This window comes from Salvia hispanica, chromosome 6 (genome assembly GCF_023119035.1).
Source record: "Salvia hispanica cultivar TCC Black 2014 chromosome 6, UniMelb_Shisp_WGS_1.0, whole genome shotgun sequence".
NCBI lineage: Eukaryota > Viridiplantae > Streptophyta > Magnoliopsida > Lamiales > Lamiaceae > Salvia > Salvia hispanica.
Window position 1 is genome coordinate 36152006 of NC_062970.1, and position 24648 is coordinate 36176653.

Below are 24648 nucleotides of genomic sequence, written 5' to 3' on the forward strand. Positions count from 1 at the left end.
ATAAATAAATGAACATCTATCATCACGTAAACATAAAACACCTCATGGTTAATATTTGTATTTTGTAAAAATTATTTTTTGGCCTGATATCTCCATATTTCAAATCCATATATATTTTCCAGAAGTCGATTTTTTATATTTAATTTTATCATTTTTAGTTTTTTGCCATACTTACAGTTTATGTCTTGATTACTCGTACTTTAATCTATTTTGGAAGTAGATAATCAACTAACAAACCATTCATGGAAATCAAATACATCTATATAAATTTTGAAATTAATTTTACCTTGCACAGTTGACTTCTTTTATAAATTATAATAGCATCAAGTATCAAAGGAAAAACATACTTAGTTCTCAAACAAGTTATCGAATGATTCAGAGCATTTAGACATTGTTCCTCTAATGATGTATACCAAGTACTTTTTGAAGATCTAAATCAGATTTACAAGTAAGCCACAAGTAAGCATCTCTTATGATATGAGCAACACCAAATTAATTTTTCTAAAGTCGAATCATGTATTTTTCCTACAATCCTACCCATTGTTCCCCTTGTTTTGCCCTTCTCTAATAAGTAGGTGATTATGTAACAAGTATTCCATATAATATCCACTAAAACGTCCATGAATTTTATCATTAGTTTGATGAATTAGTTTCAAGATATAAGGTTTTTCAATATATCGTCAAAACGGTGTATTCAATAATGCCTATTTAGCAATGCCTTATTACTTCAAGCGAACATTCAAATATTTGTGTTGGATTCATTTGCGAATTCAATTAAATGATACGTTGCGCTCCTAGAAGGTGTACACCAGAATGTGGCTAAGTGTTAACAAAAATTTGCAAATTGAATCGATTCAGAATCGGGGATCGACAAAATTTTTAGCATCGTCTCTAATAATCTTGTTGACGTACACATTACGTCGTTCTTGGAGCTCGTGATGAGGGAGAGCACACGTAAGTTTTTGTCATTTACTCCATAATATACACATCATAGCTGTACGTACTTTTATCAAGTACTATAAAATAAGTAAATTAGATTTATTAACCATTAAATTTGCTAATTGTTTGAATATTATGTTTGTAGTTGAAACAAGCAACACTATTCAAGTAAGTATGCAACAAAACGATACTGGAGTACAAGATTTGGAAGTAACGACCAACACTCTTCAATCCTCAATATATGTACTTTCGTGGACGACATATGTAAACACTCAAATGTTGCGTTAGTATTCACCATATATTGCTTTTTGAGTTATTTTTAATTGATTCTTTTATGATACCTCTATTGCTTATTGACATATTTTTTGGGCATAACTCTATGCTTTGCTTAATTTATAGTACTAGTTCGAGCAATATTATGCTCTATAGTAACAATATCTATAGGTGATAATAAATAAATAAATAAAATGAAATTTTGCTTATTAATTAGGTATTTCTTTCGTTTTAGTTTTTAGAGATATTGACCTTGAATTTTCATGTGGTATTAGATGTGACAAATGCACAAGATTAAAAGGTTAAAACTTAAAAGTGTAACGGCGAGATTCTGTTAATAAATGTTGAATTCTAGTACACATATATTTGACCATTGTATTTAACACTAGTCCCGTTATTTTCTCCTAAAAAAATCCATCTAATTAACATCTCTTTGACCAAAAACAAAGATTAGTAAAACATTTAAGCCCAATTTCACTATATTTCACACTACTTCAAATCCCTATTCCAAAATAAGGAAGGGATTAAAACGTTGAGGAAAGCATTTTCAAAAACGACTTAAAAAAAGGAAATCTAAATTTTAATAGTAATCACTAATCAGTATTCAGAAATCACACTCTCGCTGTTCATTGAGCGCATAAACCTGTTTCGAGTTTCCAAATCGCCCCTTTTTGTAACTGAATTTGCACTCCCGACTGTTTGTTTAATGGTTTGAGCACATCGGCGTCTCGTTCAGGGGAAAAGGTCCGAGCTTCGAATATTCTTTTTGTTAAAGAAATACTTGTTTGTCTCTCTTTCGAAGGTTTGATGGCATTTTGCAGACTGATTTGTTTTGGGGGGACAGGAAATTGAGAGAGAAATAAGCATTTTTTTTCCTTTAGGTTTGTATTGTGAGACATTTCTTCTGCATTAAATGAGGTCTTCATTGTAAAGGTGGAGTCTTTATGAGTTGGAATCTTCAGCTTTGATGCGCTCTTGATTTTTATGAATTGGGTTTTTACAGATTTGTTGCTTTTTCGCCGCATTTTGCTCAGATAGTCAGATGTTGTAAATTTGGGTTTTTTTTTTGGAGGCAGTTGGATCCAGATTTGAGAGTAAATCTTGAATTAGGTTGCATTGTGCAGAAATGGCTTGTGTGAAGCTGGGATCCAAAACTGATGCTTTTCAGAGGCAAGGACAGGCTTGGTGCGTTTCTTGAAACTTGATTTTGTTATTTTACTTTTACTTTTGAAGTTGGGGTACATAATTTGGTTTATTTGTTTATGAATTGGTTATAGTTCTGCAAGTAGAACTAGCTCTTTTAGTGTCGTTTTTTTGGTAATCTGAAGTTATATTCTTGCAAATGTGGTATTCAATTTGTTATTGCAATCTGCCTATGCTTAGTTCAGCCTTATCTCCATCATCCACCAATGGCTTTGAGCTCTATTTGATTGATTTGCTGATAGATTTATGTGGCGTAGATTTGGTGGTTTCCTATTTAGCATGATATTGTGGGAGGATGCATGAGTGTAATGGCATGTCGACTGTTCGATTTGAATGATTGGATTTGTACGCGAGTGATTCCGTAGTGTAGATGACGTTGAGTTAGTGTGGTGTTGGGAAACGATGCTTCTGTGCAACGGCAGCGGATGAGAAAGAACTGCATTTCTTGAAATAATAGAGATTAAGGATGGCATTGTCTCGAGTAACTTTTATCTTTCACCTGGGAATCGGGACATAATACTCTGTCAAGTTCTCCACATTGAAGTAATTTAGTAGGACGGTCGTGTTTTTTACCGTGTTAAAGTGAACAGGTCGGGCTTTTACTAATATGTAAGCTCTATTTTCTCCTTGGTTGGAATTTTATGTATTTTCTGAAAATTTAGATTGCTATGTTTTGGTTCGTAATGCAACTAATTCTCGGTGTTTCTTGAGCCATGGCGTTTATTTCAAACTATGTCTGAATTAACGAAGATAGGTCTTTAATGGCCATACAGAACACTTCTATTTGATTGTTATTCACCACTCATTTGATTTGTAATGTGTCTTAGTTTTGAAGTTAAAAATTTTCTTACACATTTTAGGTTTTGCACAAGTGGTCTTCCAAGTGACGTGGTTGTCGAAGTTGGGGAAATGTCCTTCCATCTTCACAAGGTATCATTTTTTTTTTCTTTTATGGTACATTTGAAACTTATGAAAGAGTTTTAAATTCTCCCAACTGGCTTATATATGAGCAAATTTGCTTTATTGTCATTATGCCTCAACTTTTAGTATGTTTAGCTTCAGCGTGAACCGTCTGATTTGCTGAAACAATTTAGTATTGGTGCAGTTTCCATTGCTTTCAAGAAGTGGGGTTATGGAACGCCTCGTCGAGGAGGCATCCCAAGGAGAGGAAGGCTGTGTCATTAAGCTTGACATTCCCGGCGGAGCAAAGACGTTCGAAACAGTAGCCAAATTTTGCTATGGAGTCAAGCTTGAACTCACTGCTGCAAATGTTGTGTATCTCCGCTGTGCAGCTGAGTGTCTTGAAATGACCGAAGAGTATGGCGAGGGGAACCTTATCTCTCGAACAGAGAGCTTCCTCGATCAGGTGGTTCTTGAAAACTGGAAAGATTCTCTGCAGGCGCTACAGGCCTGTGACGATATCCTCTCCCATGCTGAGCAACTCGGTATCCCAAGACGATGCATTGATTCTTTGGCTTCCAAGCCGCGCACGGAGCAAAAATTGTTGGGGTGGCCCGTGATGGAGCATGGAGGCCCGTTGCAGAGCCCTGCGGGGAGCGTATTGTGGAACGGGATAAGCACCGGTGCTCGACCGAAGAGCTCGAGTTCGGAAGATTGGTGGTATGATGATGCATCTGTTTTAAGTTTTGCACTCTACAAAAGGTTGATTCTGGCCATGGAGTCTCAGGGTGTTAAGCCGGAAATCATTGCCGGCTCCCTCAATTCGTACGCGAAAAAGTACCTACCGGGGCTACACTGGAGTCGTGGCCCCACCGCGCCGAGAAACCATCAGGTGGGATCGCTGTCAGAGGAGGATCAGAAGCTTCTCGTTGAAGAGATCGATTACTTGCTTCCGTTGGAGAAGGGCCTCGTCCCATCAAAGTTCCTCTTCGGTTTGCTCAAAACAGCCAGGATTCTTCGAGCAAGCCCCTTGTGTGTGTCGAATCTCGAGAAACGGATAGGGTTGCAGCTCGATCAGGCGGCGCTCGAGGATCTCCTGATGCCAACCTTCATGTACTCGATGGAGACGCTGTATGATGTTGACTGTGTGTCACGTATTCTTGATCATTTCTTGGCTATGGATCAGGTTGCAGCCTCCCCAGGCTCATTCGACGAAGGCCAGCTGTCGCTCACGCCTATGACGATGGTAGCCAAACTCATCGATGGCTACCTCGCCGAGGTTGCTCCGGATGTCAATCTGAAGCCCCCCAAGTTTGAGGCTCTGGCTGCCGCTGTCCCCGAGTATGCTCGGCCGTTGGACGACGGGCTTTATCGCTCGATCGACATCTATCTGAAGGTAAAAAACACCATCCTTAATTAGGCCACATCGCACATGACAACACTGATAATGATTGGTTGCTCGTGTTTTCCTCCGCAGTCGCATCCATGGCTAGCAGATGCCGACAGGGACCACCTATGCCGGCTGATCGACTGCCAGAAGCTCTCGCTGGAAGCTTGCACACACGCAGCTCAGAACGAGCGGCTGCCGCTGAGAACGATCATCCAAGTTCTCTTCTTCGAGCAGCTGCAGCTGAGGACTTCAGTGGCCGGCTGCATGCTCGTGTCGGACAACCTTGATGTCTCGGGACAAGCGCAGGATGAGGAGGGCTGGACGACGAAGGCTGTGAGGGAGAAGCACGCGCTGAAGGAGAATATGGATAACATGAGAAGTCGGGTTTTGGAGCTGGAGGAGGAATGCTCGAAGATGAGGGAGGAGATAAGGAACTTGGAGCGTACGAAGAGATTGAGCATTTGGGGGAATGTGGCGAAGAAGCTGGGCTTCAAGTTCCAGATGTGCAGCGCGGAAGAGGGATCTGTTTGCAATCAGGAGGGAAATGACAAATCTAAGCTAAGGAATGACAAGGAGAAGAAGATACCAACTTCTAATGTTTAAGTTTGTGTATATTTTTGTACATTTAGCTAGGCCTCATTTAATTTGCATACATTGTAGCCGAAGTAAAAATCGAACCGAAAACCGAATGCTCACCTAGGATTATTATCTGCTTTGGTAAAGGGGGCTTGGCCTAGCCCATGGCACCATTCTTTGTTTTATATACTAAGATCACCCACATTAAGATTATTCATATGTACTTGCAATTATTTGTATGAATTAACATTGTTTTTATAAGATTTCGTTTTTAGTTGGGTTAATTGCAAAAAAGTGAAGGAGCTATGGAATTTGAACTTTTGGTTACAACACGTTTTTATAAATCTTGCAATAATAACATACTTTTGATTTTTCGGATTAATTTGTAAAAAAAATAGGAATTTTAACTTATTTTGTAGTTTTTGTACAACAATGACACAATTTTAAATTTGTTGCATAATTATTATCCCTAATTTTTTTTATGGTTATCCGAGAATTGACATATTGAATGTAAAATTAATCAAATTGAGAATTATTGAGGCCATGCTACCACACATGGATGGTGCAGGCAACTTCCTACAGTTGGAGATATCATTGTTTTTGGACAGAAGTTCCTGTAAAAATTAGAAATGTCCTGCATTTGAATATGGTTTGAACTATTGATTTACGCAATGGAAGTAACTAATTAGGTTTAGTAATTAAATCATCTTTCTTTTGGTAATGTTAAATACTGTTTTTAATTTTACGACGAATTTAATGATGGTATAGTTTTCAACATTTTAAAAATCTTCAAAACTACAATTCATCATTTTAAAAATCATAATCAAAACTACAAAATAGAGCTTTTATGGCAATCATCACCTACTTATAAATAGATAAACGACTTACTTTTTCCACCGTAATTACATATTGACCTTGATAAACATAATTATTTAGTATTTATATTCTAATTAATTTATTTAATTTATATTTTACTATAAAATTACTAATATACTATTATAAGAGTAGTTTTAATCATAAACTAAATTTTTTACTACAATCCTCACATTTCTTTGCATAAGTATATTTCTGGCGGGGAAGTAAAATTTGAAAACATAAACATTTTTCTGAATAGAAAAATTGAAAGTTCAATTAATTGACATTTTCTAAACTGCAATTCCCTAAAAAAGGTCAATCCCACGACCAATAGTATTTCTAGAATTTCTAGGATGCAATTCAATTTATGTACTTAGTCGTCAACATTTTACATTATTTTAATCCCTCTCCTTATAACCGTTTAAATCAAGTAAGTAGTAATTAAAAGCGAATTATGAATATATATTGGCATCAAATTGATTTGTTATAGTAATGAAATCCACTGTAATATAAATAAGATTAAATCAATAATGATAAATAAGTAGTCCATTTGCAGAGAGGCGAAGAGAGAGAGAGATAAAATAATCAACGTTTTCTTTTCTTCAATCCGTCAAAGTTCAAATACCTTTCTCTCTCTTACGATACATACATCAATACAGAAAGAGAAACAACTCCCAGCTTTCCTTCAGCTTTCAATCTCCGATTGTGCGAACTCTCAAATTCGTTTCCTTTACTTCTCCTTCCTCGTAGATCTGAATCCCACCCCTATCATTTCTAAGGGATTCAGATCCGCCTCAATTCAATTAATGCAATGGCGGATGACAACAATGGCGTCGATATAGAGGCGGGGGACGACAATGAGATTGCGGCGGGGAGGGGTTTGGGCGGCCGCCAGTACCGCCCAGTGTTCGCGCACGACAGCGATAGAGCCGTTCTCGAGATGTCGGCGATCGATCCTACCGCCCGCGCCTCGTCTTCCGCTTCGCTCAGCAATTCCAATGATCTGAAGTTAGTCTCGTTTGACTTGATTTTGAATGTTTGGATTCGGATTGTTTCTGTTTGTTGTGTTTTTTTGCCAGCGTGCTGAGTAGCTGAAGCTGGTCCTATTTAATTGTTTTCTGTTAGTTTTAAGCTGACTTAAGCTGGTTTTGTTAAATCATGGATACTGGTATGTGCCAATTTTTTATATGTTTTGCAGTCTGAGATTTAATATTGGAGAGGGGTTTTATAGAATATAGTTGTGAGAAATTCTCGATTAATTTTTGAGCATGCTTGAATTCCTTAGTTGAGAAAGTTTTAGGTTTTACCGTTAAAATTCACATGCTGCTGGAGCACGCTTAAATATGATTGATAGACGTGTTTAAGGACTGATTTCCTCCTATTGGTTTGTTCAGAAAATTTTAGTAGGTGAGTGCCAGGTGCGTGCTGGTGTGGTTATTCCCATTATTTATTTTAACTTTACTTTATACAGGTCTTGTGAATTAGTTGTATCTTTGCTTTTGTTTAGCACATGGTTTCATGGCATGGTGCTTATGGATCTCTTTGTTCAGGAATTATTTTTAAGTCTTTATGAGTAAGTTGCATGTCTGCCTGACCCTTTTGCATCTGTAGAGTTAAAGTGGCTTCCAATGGAGACGATGGTAATCATAGAGATATCAACGGCTCACATCCTGAATCTAAGTTGGAGTTATTTGGTTTCGACTCACTTGTCAATATTTTGGGCCTTAAAAGGTATGACGTGGAGGATCAAATTTTTGTTTACATTATTTTTTGATGAAAAAATTCGAGAAATCATTTGCCTGGTGTTGGGATTGCTTTTCTTTTTTCTAATTTGTGTCCTGGCGATTGCTTAGTTGTAGACTTAGTCTGAATCTTTAGTTGATTGTTCATTTCTCAGTATGGCAAGTGACCAGCAGCAGGCGCCCTCCAGTCCTAGAGATGGAGAAGATGCACCCATTCATATTGAGCGTCCAAAGGTACCACTGCATGTTGGTACTAGTTGTGTTCCTTCTCAATGTTTTGTTCTTTCTTAATACTTTCGGTGATGAGGCCCAGGTTGATTAAGGTTGTGTGCTGTTGGTATAGTAAATCTTACTGACCTTTGCCACTATATATTGATGATGCAGCAGCCTCAAAGTAGATTTAGTCATATAGGCAGCTTGCCTATCCAAGAGAAAGTTCCCTGAAAAAGTATATTATAGCCACAGGGAAGAATTTTAGTATAACCTTTTAAGTTAATACCCTCTGCATGTTGATTATCTTCCCTGCACTAAAGTCAGATTTATTTGGTCAGGTGGATGCCCCTCGGAATTGTTCATTTGTCTTGATTGCTTTGTTTTTCATGATTGTGTTTTATGTGTCATATCCTTTTGAACTGCATGCACATAATTATCTGGAATAACTATAGTATTTGTTTGCCTAATTAATCAGAATTCCAGCTATCATCCTTTTGGCTTCTTCTCCCCTTTTGGCTAGTCAATCAGCGTGAACTGAAACTTTATGCTGTGACCATGAATTCAAAGTGTAATACGCATTTTGGTAATGAAAATTTTAATGCAGGGGAACAACGTTAAAATGGGGACAATGATGGGTGTGTTTGTGCCCTGTCTTCAAAATATTTTGGGAATTATCTACTACATTAGATTTTCATGGTAAGTTGATATCTCAAATTATGTGATGATTATTCTTTACATTACCTCTGTGCATGCTTACTTGAAATTTGCATCGATAAATCTCTTCTTATTTGTCCTTTGTTCTTTTTATATCTAAGGAATTACTTACAGGGCTTGGTCTGGAAAGACTGGGTTGAAATTATGGATAACATGACACAAGATTTTTTTTTATTGTATGTAAGATTACTATATGGAGTCATGGACCTGTAAGAATTAGGCTATTTGGACAACCCAATCTCTATATTAGTTTGTCCTTAACCATTAATATATGCTATTAAATCCGCAAACCATTTATTTTAGTTCTATTATTTATACTCTCTGTTAAATATATTCTGATCTACCTGTGTAACTTTAGGATTGTGGGTATGGCTGGGATCGGTCAGTCATTATTGCTAGTGGCCTTCTGCGGTTCATGTACTTTTCTTACTACTATATCTCTGAGTGCAATCGCTACTAATGGTGCAATGAAGGTATTACATTTACATATCTAGTGTATTGGTAAAAAATTATATGTTCTCCTAGTTAGATGTAGTTAGTGATTACACAACATATGAATTTTTATACAAATGTTTAGTTTGGTAAGACACTTAACTCTTACAGCATTGTTGAACTATCTGTTTTTGTTTAGGGAGGGGGACCTTATTATCTCATTGGTCGTGCCTTGGGCCCAGAGGTTGGAGTGAGCATCGGTTTATGCTTTTTCCTTGGAAATGCAGTTGCAGGTGCACTGTGAGTATACTGAAGCTATATTTGTGGGTTTGCCTGCTCTGTTCATGTTTCATAGTTGGCACATCTAACTACCGTCCCTTGAATTTTATGCTTGAATGTGTTATTTTCACACAGTTATGTCTTGGGAGCTGTGGAGACCTTCCTCAATGCTATACCTGCAGCAGGGATTTTTAGAGGTAAATTCCGAGGAAATGATCTTCAGTTGTCTCGTGAAAAGTTTTTTTGAAGGGTTCCTTTATTTATGTTAAACCTTCTAAAGGGATAATATACTCATAATTGCAGCATAACTGGTCATCTTCATGTGCAATTTGGCAATGTTGTTATATATTTTCTCGAGATCCCTTTAAATTGTTGAGGTTCATCTAGATTATGATTTATGAAGGATGCTGTCAAGTTTATGTTAAATGAATTAAAACATCTTACTAATAAAAGTAAAACCATGTGTTTGATAGAACCCCTGTAATTTCGTATATCAGTATATGTTTTTCTCAAGCATGACCTCATATAATTTATGATGAAACTATGGATCTTACTCTTGTAGATACACAAACTTTTGTGATGGTGAATGGCACAGATGTTGCGCAACCTGTTGCTGTTACAAGCCCAAATTTACATGATTTGCAAGTCTATGGGATTGTTGTGACAATCATCCTATGTTTCATAGTATTTGGTGGAGTCAAAATAATCAACCGAGTCGCACCAGCCTTTCTCGTACCTGTTGTATTCTCGTTGTTCTGCATATTTATTGGGATATTCTTGGCGAGGAAGGATTATCCTACAGGTGAGTGTCTCTACTTTTTCCATTTGTGTGTTTTATTTATTATTTTTTCTCATGGGGCGGGGGCACAATCATGTCATTTTGGTCTTTGTCTTGGAAGTGTTTTTAACTCTTTGATGACTTTATGTGTCCCCATGCATTAAACAGATGGAATCACTGGCTTGAGTTTGAAATCTTTTAGAGATAATTGGAGCTCAGCCTATCAAAAAACTAACAATGCTGGAGTTCCAGATCCTAATGGGAAAATATACTGGGATTTCAAGTGAGGATTCTAATACAACTCCTTTTTTATATCTCTGCTTGTACTCTTGTCATGTTCAAGGACCAAACTGTCAGTCCTGCTGAGTAATTTTGCTGCTTCTTTCTAGCATATTTCTATATGTGCACTTTAACAACAATTTCTCCTTTTTTCCATGAAGTTTTAGTTTTTTATATTGGAAATGTGGAAGGTACTCTTGACATATGTAATTCTGGCAGAGGCCATCAATTTGGCAAGAATAGTGGTTGACTGTTCTATTAAAGTGTGCTTTCATATCGCATTATGTGTGTGTGTGTGTGTGTGTGTAAGGCCTGCTAAATATTGGCCTCAAAAAGATGCTCTCTATGCACTATCAGTATCAGATGAAACGTCCCAGTTTCTTTAGTTCTATATATGTGCTTGAAGCCTTGAAGTCTTGAACCATTCATATGAATATGCTTCATGGAAATTATTAGTAATGCCTTCTTGAAGCTGGTTATTGATATCCTACTACAAACATGGGAGTGACCTATATACTGGACTTCAAAATGTCTGGTATGGTATGATATGATAGTTGTAGGAGTTGATGCTAGGAATCATTGAAGGATGATCATGGGGAATTATCTGATTTGTGTCCTAACTGTTACCTTTTCTATTGTTTGTCAGTGCATTGGTAGGTCTCTTTTTCCCTGCTGTTACTGGGATTATGGCAGGTTCAAATCGGTCTGCCTCACTTAAGGACACTCAGCGCTCAATTCCTGTAGGGACCTTAGCTGCAACTGTTTCAACTTCAGTTCTATATCTGATTACTGTTCTATTTTTCGGAGCTCTGGCGACTAGGGATAAACTTCTGACAGACAGGTACTATTATATAAACTGTGGATATTTAGTGCTTGCTGCTTTATTTAGTCAACAAGAGTGCCATTCACTTTGTTGTTGGTTATTTCTTGCCTAGAATTTGTAGCTATTATATGTTGCACCTGTTTTTGGCTATGTATAATAGTATATGTATGTGATTGCTTAGTCTTGGGTCATTCTGGGGTAAAGTACAATATGACCAACATCACTATTGCTTTCATTTTATAGTCACCATGCGATAACTAGATCCTCATGTTCAACATATTAATGACGTATCTTATTTTGACATCTTTCGGCATATTTTACTCTTGGTGGGTTTTCGAAATCTGATGAATTTTTTGTTAATCATGCATGCATTCATGATATTATCTGAGAGGGTTTCTGTGGGTAAATATATTCTGCTTGGGCATAACTGAGCCTCTTTTCAGGTTACTTACAGCGACTGTTGCTTGGCCTATCCCTGCAATCACATATCTTGGCATTATTCTCTCAACCTTAGGTGCTGCTCTACAGAGCTTGACCGGTGCTCCCCGGCTACTAGCTGCAATAGCCAATGATGACATTCTACCTGTCCTTAATTACTTCAAAGTGGGAGATGGCAATGAACCTCATGCTGCTACCTTGTTTACAGCCTTCATCTGTATTGGATGTGTTATTATTGGCAATCTTGACCTTATTACCCCAACTATCACTATGTTTTACCTCCTGTGTTATGGGGGCGTGAATTTGTCCTGCTTTCTTTTGGATCTTTTAGATGCTCCCAGCTGGCGTCCCCGATGGAAGTTTCACCATTGGAGTCTCTCCCTTTTTGGGGCTGTCATTTGTATAGGTTAGTTTCATTCCATACTAGTACATAATTTTGTCCAATTATATGACCAAAATGCTCGAGAGTTTATGTTTCAGCTCTTTGCCCATCATAGGCATTTATATGTTCTAACTTAAAATTTCTATTGCAGTTATCATGTTTTTGATTTCTTGGGCATTCACAGTGATCTCTTTAGCCTTAGCAACACTCATTTATTACTATGTGAGCATCAAAGGTAAAGCAGGTGACTGGGGCGATGGTTTTAAGAGCGCATACTTTCAGCTCGCTCTTCGTAGTCTGCGATCTTTAGGAGGTTTGTTTACTTTTTTCCTTATAATCACAGTTTTCACATCTTCGATAACAATATTCAATCAATCCATTACTCATTTATCCAATTTCAAATGCAGCAAGTCAGGTGCATCCCAAGAACTGGTACCCTATCCCCCTCATATTCTGCCGGCCATGGGGAAAATTGCCAGAGAATGTTCCGTGCCATCCAAAACTTGCAGATTTTGCCAATTGTATGAAGAAGAAAGGAAGGGGAATGTCCATGTTCGTCTCTATCCTCGATGGAGACTATCAAGAATGTGCCGAGGATGCAAAGGTTGCCTGCAGGGCTCTTAGTACGTACATAGAATACAAAAGATGCGAAGGAGTTGCAGAGATAGTCGTTGCCCCAAGCATGTCCGAAGGGTTTCGCGGAATTGTGCAGACTATGGGTCTGGGAAATCTGAAGCCCAACATCGTGGTGATGCGGTACCCTGAGATTTGGCGGCGTGAAAATCTGACTGAAATACCAGCCACATTTGTGGGGATCATAAACGACTGCATTGTGGCAAACAAGGCGGTTGTCATCGTCAAGGGTCTTGACGAGTGGCCTAACGAGTACCAAAGACAGTATGGGACCATCGATCTGTACTGGATTGTACGAGACGGTGGTCTGATGCTGCTTCTGTCCCAGCTCCTCCTCACCAAGGAAAGCTTTGAGAGCTGCAAGATTCAGGTCTTCTGCATTGCGGAGGAGGATTCGGACGCAGAGGAACTCAAGGCAGACGTGAAGAAGTTCCTCTACGACCTCCGCATGCAAGCTGAGGTGATTGTTGTCTCGATGAAGTCATGGGATCCCCAAGCAGAGCAGCAGCAGGAGGAATCAGTCGAGGCGTTCGCCTCTGCTCAGGAGAGAATTGGTGCTTATCTCGGCGAAATGAAGGAGAAGGCTCGGTTAGAAGGTGCTCCGTTGATGGCAGACGGGAAGCAGGTCATCGTCAACGAGCAACAAGTCGAGAAGTTCCTCTATACCACTCTGAAGCTGAACTCGACGATACTCCGGTACTCGAGAATGGCAGCGGTGGTGCTCGTGAGTCTCCCTCCGCCGCCGCAGAACCACCCTGCATATTTTTACATGGAGTATATGGATCTCTTAGTTGAGAATGTGCCTAGGCTTTTGATAGTGCGAGGATATCGGAGAGATGTTGTCACTTTGTTTACATAGTTTTTTTTTACTTACAAACACTCATTTTTCTCTCTGGAAAAAAAAAGATATATTCTGCGATTTATTTTTTTATTCACTCTCCTACTACTTATCTGTTCCTAGAACTAGAGTTAATTAAAAGAATTTTTTTTGTTGATTTGTTAATAATATACTATTCCATTTGTTCTACAATAAGAGTCATATTTAATTTGGATATGAATTAACTTAAAAAGTGGATTGAATAAACAATAAGAGTCATATTTGGTTTGAGCATGGATTTTAATATAAAGAAAAGTGAATTGAATAAGTTAGTAGAACGTGGATCTCATTTATATAATAAAATGGTGGTGATTATCACTTCTGTATTAATGTGAAAAGATATGTACACTACTTATAAAAAGTAATTCAACGTTTCAAACACATAAACTTATTATTACTCCATATTTTAAGATATAATAGTACTATATATGTTTGCATATTATGGGAGGCCAAACTATTATTGTTGGTTAGACACACTAATTCATTGGTTATAAATTTTTCTCAAACATTTGGTCTAAGAGCATCAGCGGTTGAAATGCCGCCGTCCGTCCGTCCGTCCGTGGCGGCTGAGCAGAGCACGTCCGTCCGCCGCTGGAGCTCGTCCGTCCGTGCCAGCGGCACGGCGTTGCTCTTAGCTAAGAGCATGTCCGTGACGCTGAGCAGCCCTACGTGGCACGTCTTGATTGGCCAACGGCTTAGCCGTTGGCAAATTCGATTTTTCTTTTTTTTAAAAAAAAATCATAAATAATTCGAAATAATACCAAAAATTAAAATATATATATATATTTTTGGATTCCCAAAAAATAGAGCCGTTTATGGACGTTTTTTTTGGATTTTTGTGATTTTTTTTAATCCCAAAATCATCTATAAATACACACATTCATCATCCACTTTTCACATCAAATTATCTCTCAATCATACTTTTTCATACTAAATCATCTACATCTTCCTCTCTCACCCAAACCCTCTCTAAAATCAAAAATGGATTTCACCAATCTCATTGCAGAAGCGGAGCGCGAAGAACAAGAATATTATGAACAATATCATGCCGCTTATGAAGCCTATGTCGCCACCAATACCCCCGCCCCTCCTCCTCAACCAACTAGAGCAAAACGTCGCTACATCCCTAGTGATCGAGAGGGAGCCCACGAAAGGCTCGTTGCCGACTATTTTTCGACCAGCCGCGGTATCCAGAAGATTACTTTCAGCGCCGTTTTCGCATGTCAAGACGGTTGTTTATGCGTATTGTCAACACATTTGTCCACCCGTGTTGAATACTTTCAAGAAGGTGCAGACGCAACTGGTCGGCAAAGTTTCTCAGCATTGCAAAAGTGTACTTGTGCCATCCGACAACTTGCTACTGGGCAAACGGCTGACCTCTTCGACGAGTATTTGCATGTCGGTGAGTCAACTGGAATCCTATGCCTCAAGAGTTTTTGCGACGACGTTCGTTCTGCTTTCGGCGAGGAATTCCTTCGGGCACCCACCACCGACGATTATCAACGGTTGCTTTGTCTTCACGAAACAGTCCACGGTTTTCTCGGTATGGTAGGCAGCATTGACTGCATGCATTGGAAGTGGAAGAATTGCCCGACTGCTTGGAGGGGGCAATACTTAAGCGGCCACAAAGGCGGCGGCCCAACGCTTATCCTTGAAGCGGTCGCCGACTACCGCCTATGGATTTGACATGCATATTTCGGTGATACCGGATCCAACAACGACTTGAACGTGATATATTCTTCACCACTCTTCGATGATGTTTTGAATGGTGTAGCACCGGTGATCGACTTCACCGTCAACGGAAATGCATACCACATGAGTTACTATCTCGCCGATGGTATCTACCCAAGGTGGTCGACTTTCGTGAAGTCGTTCAGCAATCCACAAGAGCAAAGACGGATTCTTTTTGCGCAGCGTCAAGAGTCTGCTCGGAAAGACGTCGAAAGAGCTTTTGGTGTCCTTCAAGGCCGATTCAACATTGTGAAGTCCCCTTCTCGGCTTTGGTACGTTAAGAATATCGCCGACATCATGTACACGTGTATTATCTTGCACAACATAATTATAGCTGACGAAGGACCGAGGGCGGCTAATTTTTACGACGAGGATGAAGCCGGAAGCTCAACCGCGAGGTCTCCCCCACGCCGAGGTGTGCATACGACGGTGAACGAGAGGATCGAAAGAAGTCACACAATGCGCTATACAAGAGCCCACACTGAGCTACAAAAAGATCTAATCAATCACATTTGGGCGAAATTCAGCAACGAGTAGTGGGACTTTTTAATTTTATGGATTTTAATTGTGTAATTTTTAATTATTAGGATTTTAATTGTGTAATTTTTAATTATTTTGTAATTTGTAATAGTATTTCGGGTATTTTTAATGCATTTTAATATTGTGAAAATGCATTTATTTAAATTGAATAATAAAATGGTGGGACCATTGAGCTTGTCCTTAGCTAAGAGCACGGATGTGGGTGTTGTGCTCTTAGCTAAGGACAAGGAGTATAAGTGGGTCCGGGCCCACTTCCGTGCTCTTAGCTAAGAGCACGGATGGGGATGCTCTAAAGTTTATAGACAAAAAATTAGACGTAATTAATTATTGAGTGAACTACATAAATGGTACCTGATCTTTCACTTTCGCACATAAATGGTACCTGATATTTATTTTATATCGTTTTTAGTACCTATTAATCACATTTTTGGTACCTGGTGCAGTTTTCACCCCAAAATACCCTATAAACAAATTCATTTTTCCATTTGTGTCACAAAGGATATTTTGGACATTGATAAAATTAGTACAAAAATGATATTATAATGTATTCTCTCATTCTCCTCACTCTTTATACTATTATTATTAATCAATATTAATATTATTATTTTGATGCTATAAATTAATAATTAATTTATTTTTTAATATCGTTTAAATATACTTAATCATAATTATAGTTATAATTATATTTAATTATTATAATAATTATTATCTATATTAAATTAATAACTAATCAATATAGTCTTAATCAAAATTTAAAATTTTGAATTGTATTCATAATGATAACGAGTTGACTATTTTTAGTTAGGTTCTTCAACCCTAAAATGAGTATAAATAATTTAATTAAAAATATTTAATTGATTTAATTATTTAAAATAATTAATTTAATTAGGTATTTTATTATGGATTTATATTATGAATGCAATTAGATGTATGTAGAAAACACTAAAAAGAAAGAAGAAAAAGAAGAGAAAAGAAAAAAGAGGAAACATAAACTAAGGAATAAAAAGAAAGAAGAAAGGAAGATAAGTACTAAAAAGTAAGAAGAAAATGAAGAAAAAAATAAGAAGAATAAACTAAAGAAGAAAAAAAGAAATAAGAAAGGAAGAAAAAAAATTCACCTATTTAGTTCTATTTAATTGAAATTTACAAAAGTATCTCCATAACAAAAAAATCACATGTTTGGTACCTAGGATTATTTTTGTCATAGATATCAAAAACGATATAAAATAAAGATCAAGTACCATTTATATAGTTCACCCTTAATTATTTATACATGAAAATGGGGCATCCAAATCAAACAAGATATGCGTGCATCAAGATGTGGTACCATATTCCTGGCATCTGGCAGTTGTACCTTTTGATATTTCCCCCTAAATTTTCCTCTTTTCAATTTCCGTAGCATTCTAATTAATTTTCTAAACCCCCAAATTCCATTGCTCAGCTCTGCAATTCCAAAAACCCTTCTTTCTCATTGAATTTCACATCTGCACATACAATTATACATATACAAACCTCTATACACACAAACACACGCACTAGCACGCTTCAAAATGGATGATGGAGATGGGGGTTTAAGCTTTGACTTCGAGGGCGGGTTGGATTCGGGGCCCGCGCATCCGACTGCATCCGTGCCCGTAATCCAATCGGCGTTGGATTCCAATGCGGCTGCGGCCGCCGCCAATTCTCACAATCCTTCGGCGGTTCCCCATCCGGCGGCGCATGCGGCGGAGGGGTTGGGAGGCGGCGGGGCGAGGAGGAGCTTCAGGCAGACGGTGTGCCGGCACTGGCTGCGATCTCTGTGCATGAAAGGCGATGCCTGTGGGTTCCTTCATCAGTACGATAAGTCGCGGATGCCGGTTTGCCGGTTTTTCCGCCTCTATGGGGAGTGCCGTGAGCAGGATTGTGTGTATAAACATACGAATGAAGATATCAAGGAATGCAATATGTATGTAATTTAGGCATTTTTTGGGACTTTTTAAAAAAAAATTGTCTGGATCTTTCAATACGAAGGTCGTTGATCTTGTTACCTGATTATATGTTGATTGAAGAAGGATATATCTGCAGTCATCTTATTTATACTTGATCCTTTAGGTTACTGGGAGTTTTTTTTTCATTTTATGTATGAAACGTGTGGAGATTTTGTTGAAATTGGTTGTTGTTATTTCATGCTTAAGAGAAGATAGTTATAGAAGATGCCACTTGCAGGAAATGTAACTTGGAGTATTGAACTGGTCTTTGTGTCTTGCATCTTGCTTGTCTAATATCTGATGACTGTTTTTATTTTCATATTTTCTGCTATTGGCTCTTTTTATGAAACCATTTCTCTTACAAGTGGGGTTGTGTGGCAGGTACAAGCTAGGATTTTGTCCAAATGGTCCTGATTGTAGGTATAGGCATGCAAAGTTACCTGGACCTCCACCCCCTGTAGAAGAAGTTCTTCAGAAAATTCAGCAATTGGCTTCATATAACTACGGAAACTCAAACAAATTTTCTCAGAACCGTAATCCTATATATGCTCAACCGGCAGAAAAATCTCAGTTTCCACAAGGACCCAATGGTATACATCAAGTAGGAAAACCTGGTACTACAGAACCTGGTAATGCTCATCCACAGCCACAACAAACACAGCAGCTTCAGCAGCAGGGCAGCCAAGTTCAAAACCAGATTACAGCCAACGGCCAGCAAAGCCAAGCTAGTAGGACTGCTATACCCCTGCCCCAAGGAACTTCTAGGTGTGTTCCAAACAAGGTCTTTAATTAGGTGGAAAACTTCATGTATTTATATGTTGATGTTACGTTAATAGATCCTTCCCACTCAGCTGTAATAACTGTGTTTTTGTGTTTTATTTTTTTCTTCTAACTCTTTTTATGATAATATTATAGCTTTGCTCATTGTTTTGTTCCTGGCTGGTCCATGATGTGAAAATATGCATGATCTTAAGTGAGTGTAACGCTGTTATCTTGTCAGATGCAGAGATGCTGCTTTGCCTTTGCTTGAAATGTATTGGCTTTGATTGGTTCGCAGCTTAGTAGGTCGTAAAATATTTACATGACAAGGTCATAATCAAACTCCTAAACAAGATATCTATTATGTGGAGTTTGTGATTAACTTGGTAAACTGTTATGAAAAAACTGAAATTCTTTTTCTCTTGATCAAAAGCTTTGTCCTTATTCATTGATCCTCTTTTTTCAAACTAGAGTTTTTGAAATGAAAATCTTCAAAATCAAATAGTGGGCAGGTTTGCTAGTTTGAAGCTTGCCTTTTGTTGATGCACATAAAAGATGGCTATCATTAAATTGTAGCTGTTTTTCGTTTGAGGGGAAGGATTCCGAAAAGGATGTAGGATTGTTTTTACCAACTCAGATCTGTCCTAGGATATTAAGTTAATTAAATCTATGAAATCCTTGTGTGACTAAAATATGCAATAGGATAAACTTCTTTCGGGTGGCTCAGCATAGCAACATGTTTGGATGAGGAGTTTTCCATGTCTCCTTAGTTTTAGAAATCTCTTCTGAAATTTTAAGTCTCTGTGAGCTTTGTGTCAATTATACGTATGCCTTTCCATGTGTAAGAGGCTGTTCTCTGGTAGGTTTTTTATGAATGGCTGTTCATAAGATATTGCTCCTAAATAAGGAGTTTTCCTTTTTGTCAGACACGCACTTTGTTTTTGGGGGGGGGGGGGGACGTCAGTTATCACGTTAATGATTTTTGAGATTTAATCAGTGAAACCTTCAACCCTCAGGCACAACGCTTTGAGGCTGACACTCATTTTTCTTCTACTTCCATGTAAAATATGACGTGCTTTGTGAAGTTACTGAAACACATCACCAGGAGCTTACTATTCTTCAGCTACATTCTGTTGGCAACAGACGGAACCCCCTTCATTGGTGTAGGTCACTTATCTACATATTCCAATTTTCATCTGCATGTGGTTGTCTTAGGTACTTTGTGGTGAAAAGTTGCAACAGAGAGAATCTGGAACTATCTGTACAACAAGGTGTATGGGCAACACAGAGAAGCAATGAGGCTAAACTTAATGAAGCATTTGATGCTGTTGACAATGTGATTTTGATCTTTTCAGTTAACAAGACTAGACATTTTCAGGTGATTTATGCATGTTATTGACATAGATACTGATTTGAGTTGCTCTGCTCAAGTATCAGATAGCTTGCTAAGGTTGTTATATTGTGCAAAAATGACTTCTTGTGGTGATAGATCTATTTGTGGTTCAGGGTTGTGCAAAGATGATTTCCAGAATTGGTGGATCCGTAGGTGGAGGGAACTGGAAGCATGCCCATGGGACTGCTCATTATGGACGTAACTTTGCTGTCAAATGGTTGAAGGTCCTCACCACTTGGCATACTTGATTGAATTTTATATGTTATTGTAGGAACTTCAGTATTCAAATCTGTGTGTTATTTGCTGTTTGGTTGTTGTTATATCTTTTGGAGAACCTATAAGATGGTTGTAAATGTTGGACGTGCTCTATTTTTGTTGTATCATTTTAAAGGCACAACATTAGTTATAGAGCTCCAGGAGAATACTGTGTTAAATATACTGGTAATGATTGGGCTGAGCTTTACAAACCCATTTAGATAGCCTTGCAAGGATACCTATCAGAATTTGCAATTTATCGGATGCTACATCCCACTACCTTATACACTGTTTAGTTTTTTTTAGTAAAAAAGATTACCATTTGTGATTATTTTTAAGACAATTAGCAACAAAGGTCATGATGCAACTGACAATTCTCTATCTCAGTGTATTTCATGTTGTAAAGTGAAATATTTGAGTCTGTACTCATCTTATATTGTCCGCACATTCAATATTGGTCTTATTTTTGCTATGTACAATTTCATTCTTCAATCTGGGATTCTAAAAAGGTTCATTGTGTCATTTCCTTGTTTTTCTGATAGTTTTAACTATCTGCATCCGTTGAGATGGTCCGGGGGTCAGAGAATGTGGCCTGTGTTCCTAGTTGATCAGCATGCTATGGTATAGGAATGCTAGTTTGTGATGATTATATCTATCGCAGAGTCATTTTATTATTGATGTTCCGGTCAGGTCGCCATCCTGATGGTGTATGGATCAATGGTAATACAGACTTTTTCATGTATATGCCATGTATACAGTACATGTCAATCAGCTAAGATGTGGGAGACAATTGCTACCTTTTGTCTTTCACATTCACTTCTAATAAAAAAATCTTAAAATCATGTAATTTATGCGGTAGTATTTCATTTCTGGATACCTTCATTGTTATCTCTAGCCTATGATAGATAATATCCATCTTAGCCCTCTACAGGAGTGCTACCCTATTCTTGGTACATTTGGGGTAATATACAAATGTCATTCTTCATATGCTACTATGTGAGATTCTGAAATATTATCTAACCATGTTACGTGCTTGCAGCTCTGTGAACTATCCTTTGACAAAACTCGGCATTTGAGAAACCCATATAATGAGAACTTGCCAGTAAAGGTACTTTTCGATAGTTGCATATCTGGAGTCATTCAAATATATGAGATTTATTCTGTTTTCTTTCTTTTGATACCTGCTTTTTAAATTTTGTTAAAACAGTATAACCCTCTGAAAGGGTGTCCATTTTTTGGATTTTAATTTGAAAACTCTCATGTAATTCCGAATTTAATTGCATTTCAGCAGTATACAAGCTCCAAAAATTGACACTGGGCATTTGTGTATTTCTGTGAAATAAAATTGTCGTTGCAAATTGTTCACGTTAATTTTTTCAAAGTAGTTCATGTTTCCTATTGAACATTTAGCCTTTCACAATACGTAAAACCGATGTTGCAGAAAATTAATTCATCTGTGAACTAAGTTGTGAAGCTATATGTTATAAGAAGTAATGATGGCTTCATGAAACGTAATACGCATTGCAGTATGTCATTAGATGATTGAAAGGATGATAGCATCTTTTATCTTCCAAGAAATATGAGATCATATTTCCTTCTACTTTTTTCATATCTACCAAGTGGAGAGATTACATTGTTTATCTCATCATTGCAGATCAGTAGAGACTGTCAAGAACTTGAGCCTTCTGTTGGCGAGCAGTTGGCATCATTGCTCTACCTCGAACCCGACAGTGATTTGATGGTACTTAAACTTCAACGATCCGATTTCAGATTCGCTCTACTATATCTAGCATATGTTGTCAGAAAACTTATAGCTTGGATAGTTCTATCATGCTGTTGATATCTGGTTATCCGATATAAACTGTTGGTTTTGCTGCTTCGTGAGCTCGTATGATGTTTCAGTTTGGTTTTCATTTTCTTGAATTGACATTGGATGCCTGTTACCGTCATCTTTCATAGGCTGTCTCGGTTGCGGCTGAGCAGAAGCGTGAAGAGGAGAAAGCTAAGGGAGTAAACCTTGATAATGGAAGTGACAACCCAGATATTGTTCCCTTTGAGGACAATGAAGAAGAGGAAGAAGAAGAAAGTGACGAGGAGGACGAAAGCCCCGGGCAGGGTTTTGCAGGTCAAGGTCGGGGACGAGGTAGAGGTATGATGTGGCCCCCTCACATGCCTCTTGCTCGTGGTGCTCGTCCGTTCCCCGGCATGCGAGGGTTCCCTCCAAACATGATGGGAAGTGATGGATTCTCATATGGTCCTGTAAATCCAGATGGTTTCCCAATGCCTGATCTCTTTGGCATGGCGCCCCGTGGCTTTGGACCGTACCCTAGATTCTCCGGTGATTTTGCAGGTCCAGCCTCCGGGATGATGTTCCCGGGCCGGCCGCCTGCCGGTGGATTCGGGATGATGATGGGTCCCGGACGGCCTCCCTTTATGGGCGGAATGGGCGTCGGAGGCGCAGCTAGAGGCAGCAGGCCGGGAGGTATGCCCCCTTTTTATCCGCCACCACAGCAACAACAGCCTTATCAAAACCCGGGTCGTTCGAAAAGAGATCAGAAAGCACCATCTAGCGATCAGAACGAGAGCTCTGATCAAGCCAAGGGGCAAGACATTGCTGGACCTAATGATGAAGGGCGGAATCAGCAAAGGGGGAAAGCTCAGCAAGATGATCACTATAGCGGTGGGAACAGCTACCGGAACGATGAGAGCGAGAGTGAAGATGAGGCCCCAAGGCGGTCGAGACACGGTGAAGGGAAGAAGAAGAGGCGGAGCATGGAGGGAGATGGTACCGCTGTCTCAGTCGAGAACATATAGCCGTGAAGTTTCTACATTTTGGAAACAAACTTGTGTTTGTAACTGAAGAACGTGTGACATAGGTTTAATCACAAACACACATTTCTTGAATCGAGGAAAAATTGGAATTTTGAGGACTCATTTATTCTCCATCTTTCCCCTTGATATACTACCAAATTATAATTATGTTAGTAATGCATTTTCCCTCTTTATAACTCGATATATTTGTACACAATAGTAGTATTAGATAAAGATCATCATCAACGTAGGCCTAAACTTTGACACCTTCTCCAACAAAAATAATGTATTTTGGCCTTCAAAATATGAAACATGAAAGTGTATATTTTTTTAAAAAAGACGAGTTGTCAACATTTAAAAAACGTAACGGGTTAAATATTTTGTCATTGATTCTCCAGAAACATCAAAATTTTACATGTAAATATATGATGTATCAATTTTTTTAAATATTCAGATATATAATAAGGGTTATTGCACGAACTATAGCCGAATTCTGGATTTTTTTACTTACTTGAAACTTTATCGTAAAAGTCACAAACTTTGATCATATTTGGAATTTTTCATGATTGCTGTCGAGTCATATATGGTGAACTTATCAGACGGAAAGAGCAACAATATCATTACAAATAGTTGTAAACATTGTCATTATAATTTATAAATAACCTTAAATTCGTACGGCATAGATGCAGTCTGTGTTCAGACAATGCCAAATTGCACATTCTATAAGCAGTTTGTATTCGTTAAAAAAAGTAGAGTGAACTATATAAAAAGTCCCTAACGTTTTCAAAAGTTACACAGCAGGCCCCTAGGGGAAAAAAATACCTCCACGTAATTCTACCCTTTTACCTAATCACAAATCGTGTTTTTTCGGTCTATATTGCCCTTGAGCCCTAAAAGGGCATTCCAGTCATTTCAACTCACCGTCTGACATTGGCGGCCTGCATGCGCTGCGCCATCTACTTTCATGACGCGAGCGATTGGACGTTTTGTGCAGCGCCATTTCGTCTTCCGTCTTCTTCACTCCACATATACACTTAGAGTGAGAGTTTAAATTCATTCTAAAATATTCACACTTTTCGGTCTCTACAATTTACAATCTTTCCCTCCATACCACTTCACTCCCACCTACCTACTCAAACTCAGTATCTGTTGTAAACCCTCCCTTCGTCCTTGAAGTCTATTGCATGAATGGCCCCAAAACGGAAGCGAGGTGAGTCCGTCGGTGCTTCCTCCTCGAGAACTGGGGGTCGGCGTAAAAAACGTCCCGCACCTTCGGCATTGCCGACGCCATCGCCATCGCCAACGCCAACGCCACCGACATCGGCCTCGTCATCATGTTCATCATCGCATGCGCCGCCGCGTAGACATGGACCGGAGGTCATCGATGTGGATAAAGAGACTTGGGATGTCCGAGATCCTGAACTGGATTTTTTCTATCCCGAAGAAGAATACAGTAAGATTAGGTT

At 38.5% G+C, this 24648-nt stretch overlaps 3 protein-coding genes across 8 annotated transcripts; all 3 read left to right on the plus strand.

The window, feature by feature from the left end:
• The first annotated feature begins 1794 nt into the window (after nt 1-1794).
• On the plus strand, nt 1795-5514 carry LOC125192244 (BTB/POZ domain-containing protein At1g30440-like). 6 transcript variants are annotated; one of them, XM_048089758.1, is made up of 5 exons: nt 1795-1956; nt 2289-2397; nt 3276-3345; nt 3521-4711; nt 4793-5514. In XM_048089758.1, exons 2-5 carry the CDS (start codon nt 2339-2341, stop codon nt 5306-5308), a joined length of 1836 nt encoding a protein of 611 aa, XP_047945715.1. In that variant the 5' UTR covers nt 1795-1956; nt 2289-2338; the 3' UTR covers nt 5309-5514. The 6 variants fall into 6 exon arrangements, with proteins under 6 accessions (XP_047945715.1, XP_047945719.1, XP_047945717.1 ...); XM_048089762.1 differs by having other exon boundaries at nt 2323-2397; XM_048089760.1 differs by having other exon boundaries at nt 2337-2397.
• Nucleotides 5515-6721: 1207 nt separating this feature from the next.
• On the plus strand, nt 6722-13852 carry LOC125195768 (cation-chloride cotransporter 1-like). The gene is made up of 13 exons (XM_048093987.1): nt 6722-7144; nt 7748-7867; nt 8034-8112; nt 8696-8787; nt 9164-9278; nt 9437-9537; nt 9652-9713; nt 10079-10318; nt 10463-10577; nt 11220-11414; nt 11840-12240; nt 12368-12529; nt 12624-13852. The coding sequence occupies exons 1-13, from the start codon at nt 6948-6950 to the stop codon at nt 13706-13708; spliced, it is 2964 nt and encodes a 987-aa protein (XP_047949944.1). The 5' UTR covers nt 6722-6947; the 3' UTR covers nt 13709-13852.
• A 3525-nt stretch (nt 13853-17377) lies between these two features.
• LOC125194208 (30-kDa cleavage and polyadenylation specificity factor 30) lies at nt 17378-23316 on the plus strand. The gene is made up of 7 exons (XM_048092302.1): nt 17378-17942; nt 18346-18729; nt 19939-20101; nt 20230-20340; nt 21411-21479; nt 22026-22112; nt 22331-23316. The coding sequence occupies exons 1-7, from the start codon at nt 17548-17550 to the stop codon at nt 23183-23185; spliced, it is 2064 nt and encodes a 687-aa protein (XP_047948259.1). The 5' UTR covers nt 17378-17547; the 3' UTR covers nt 23186-23316.
• Nucleotides 23317-24648: the final 1332 nt, after the last annotated feature.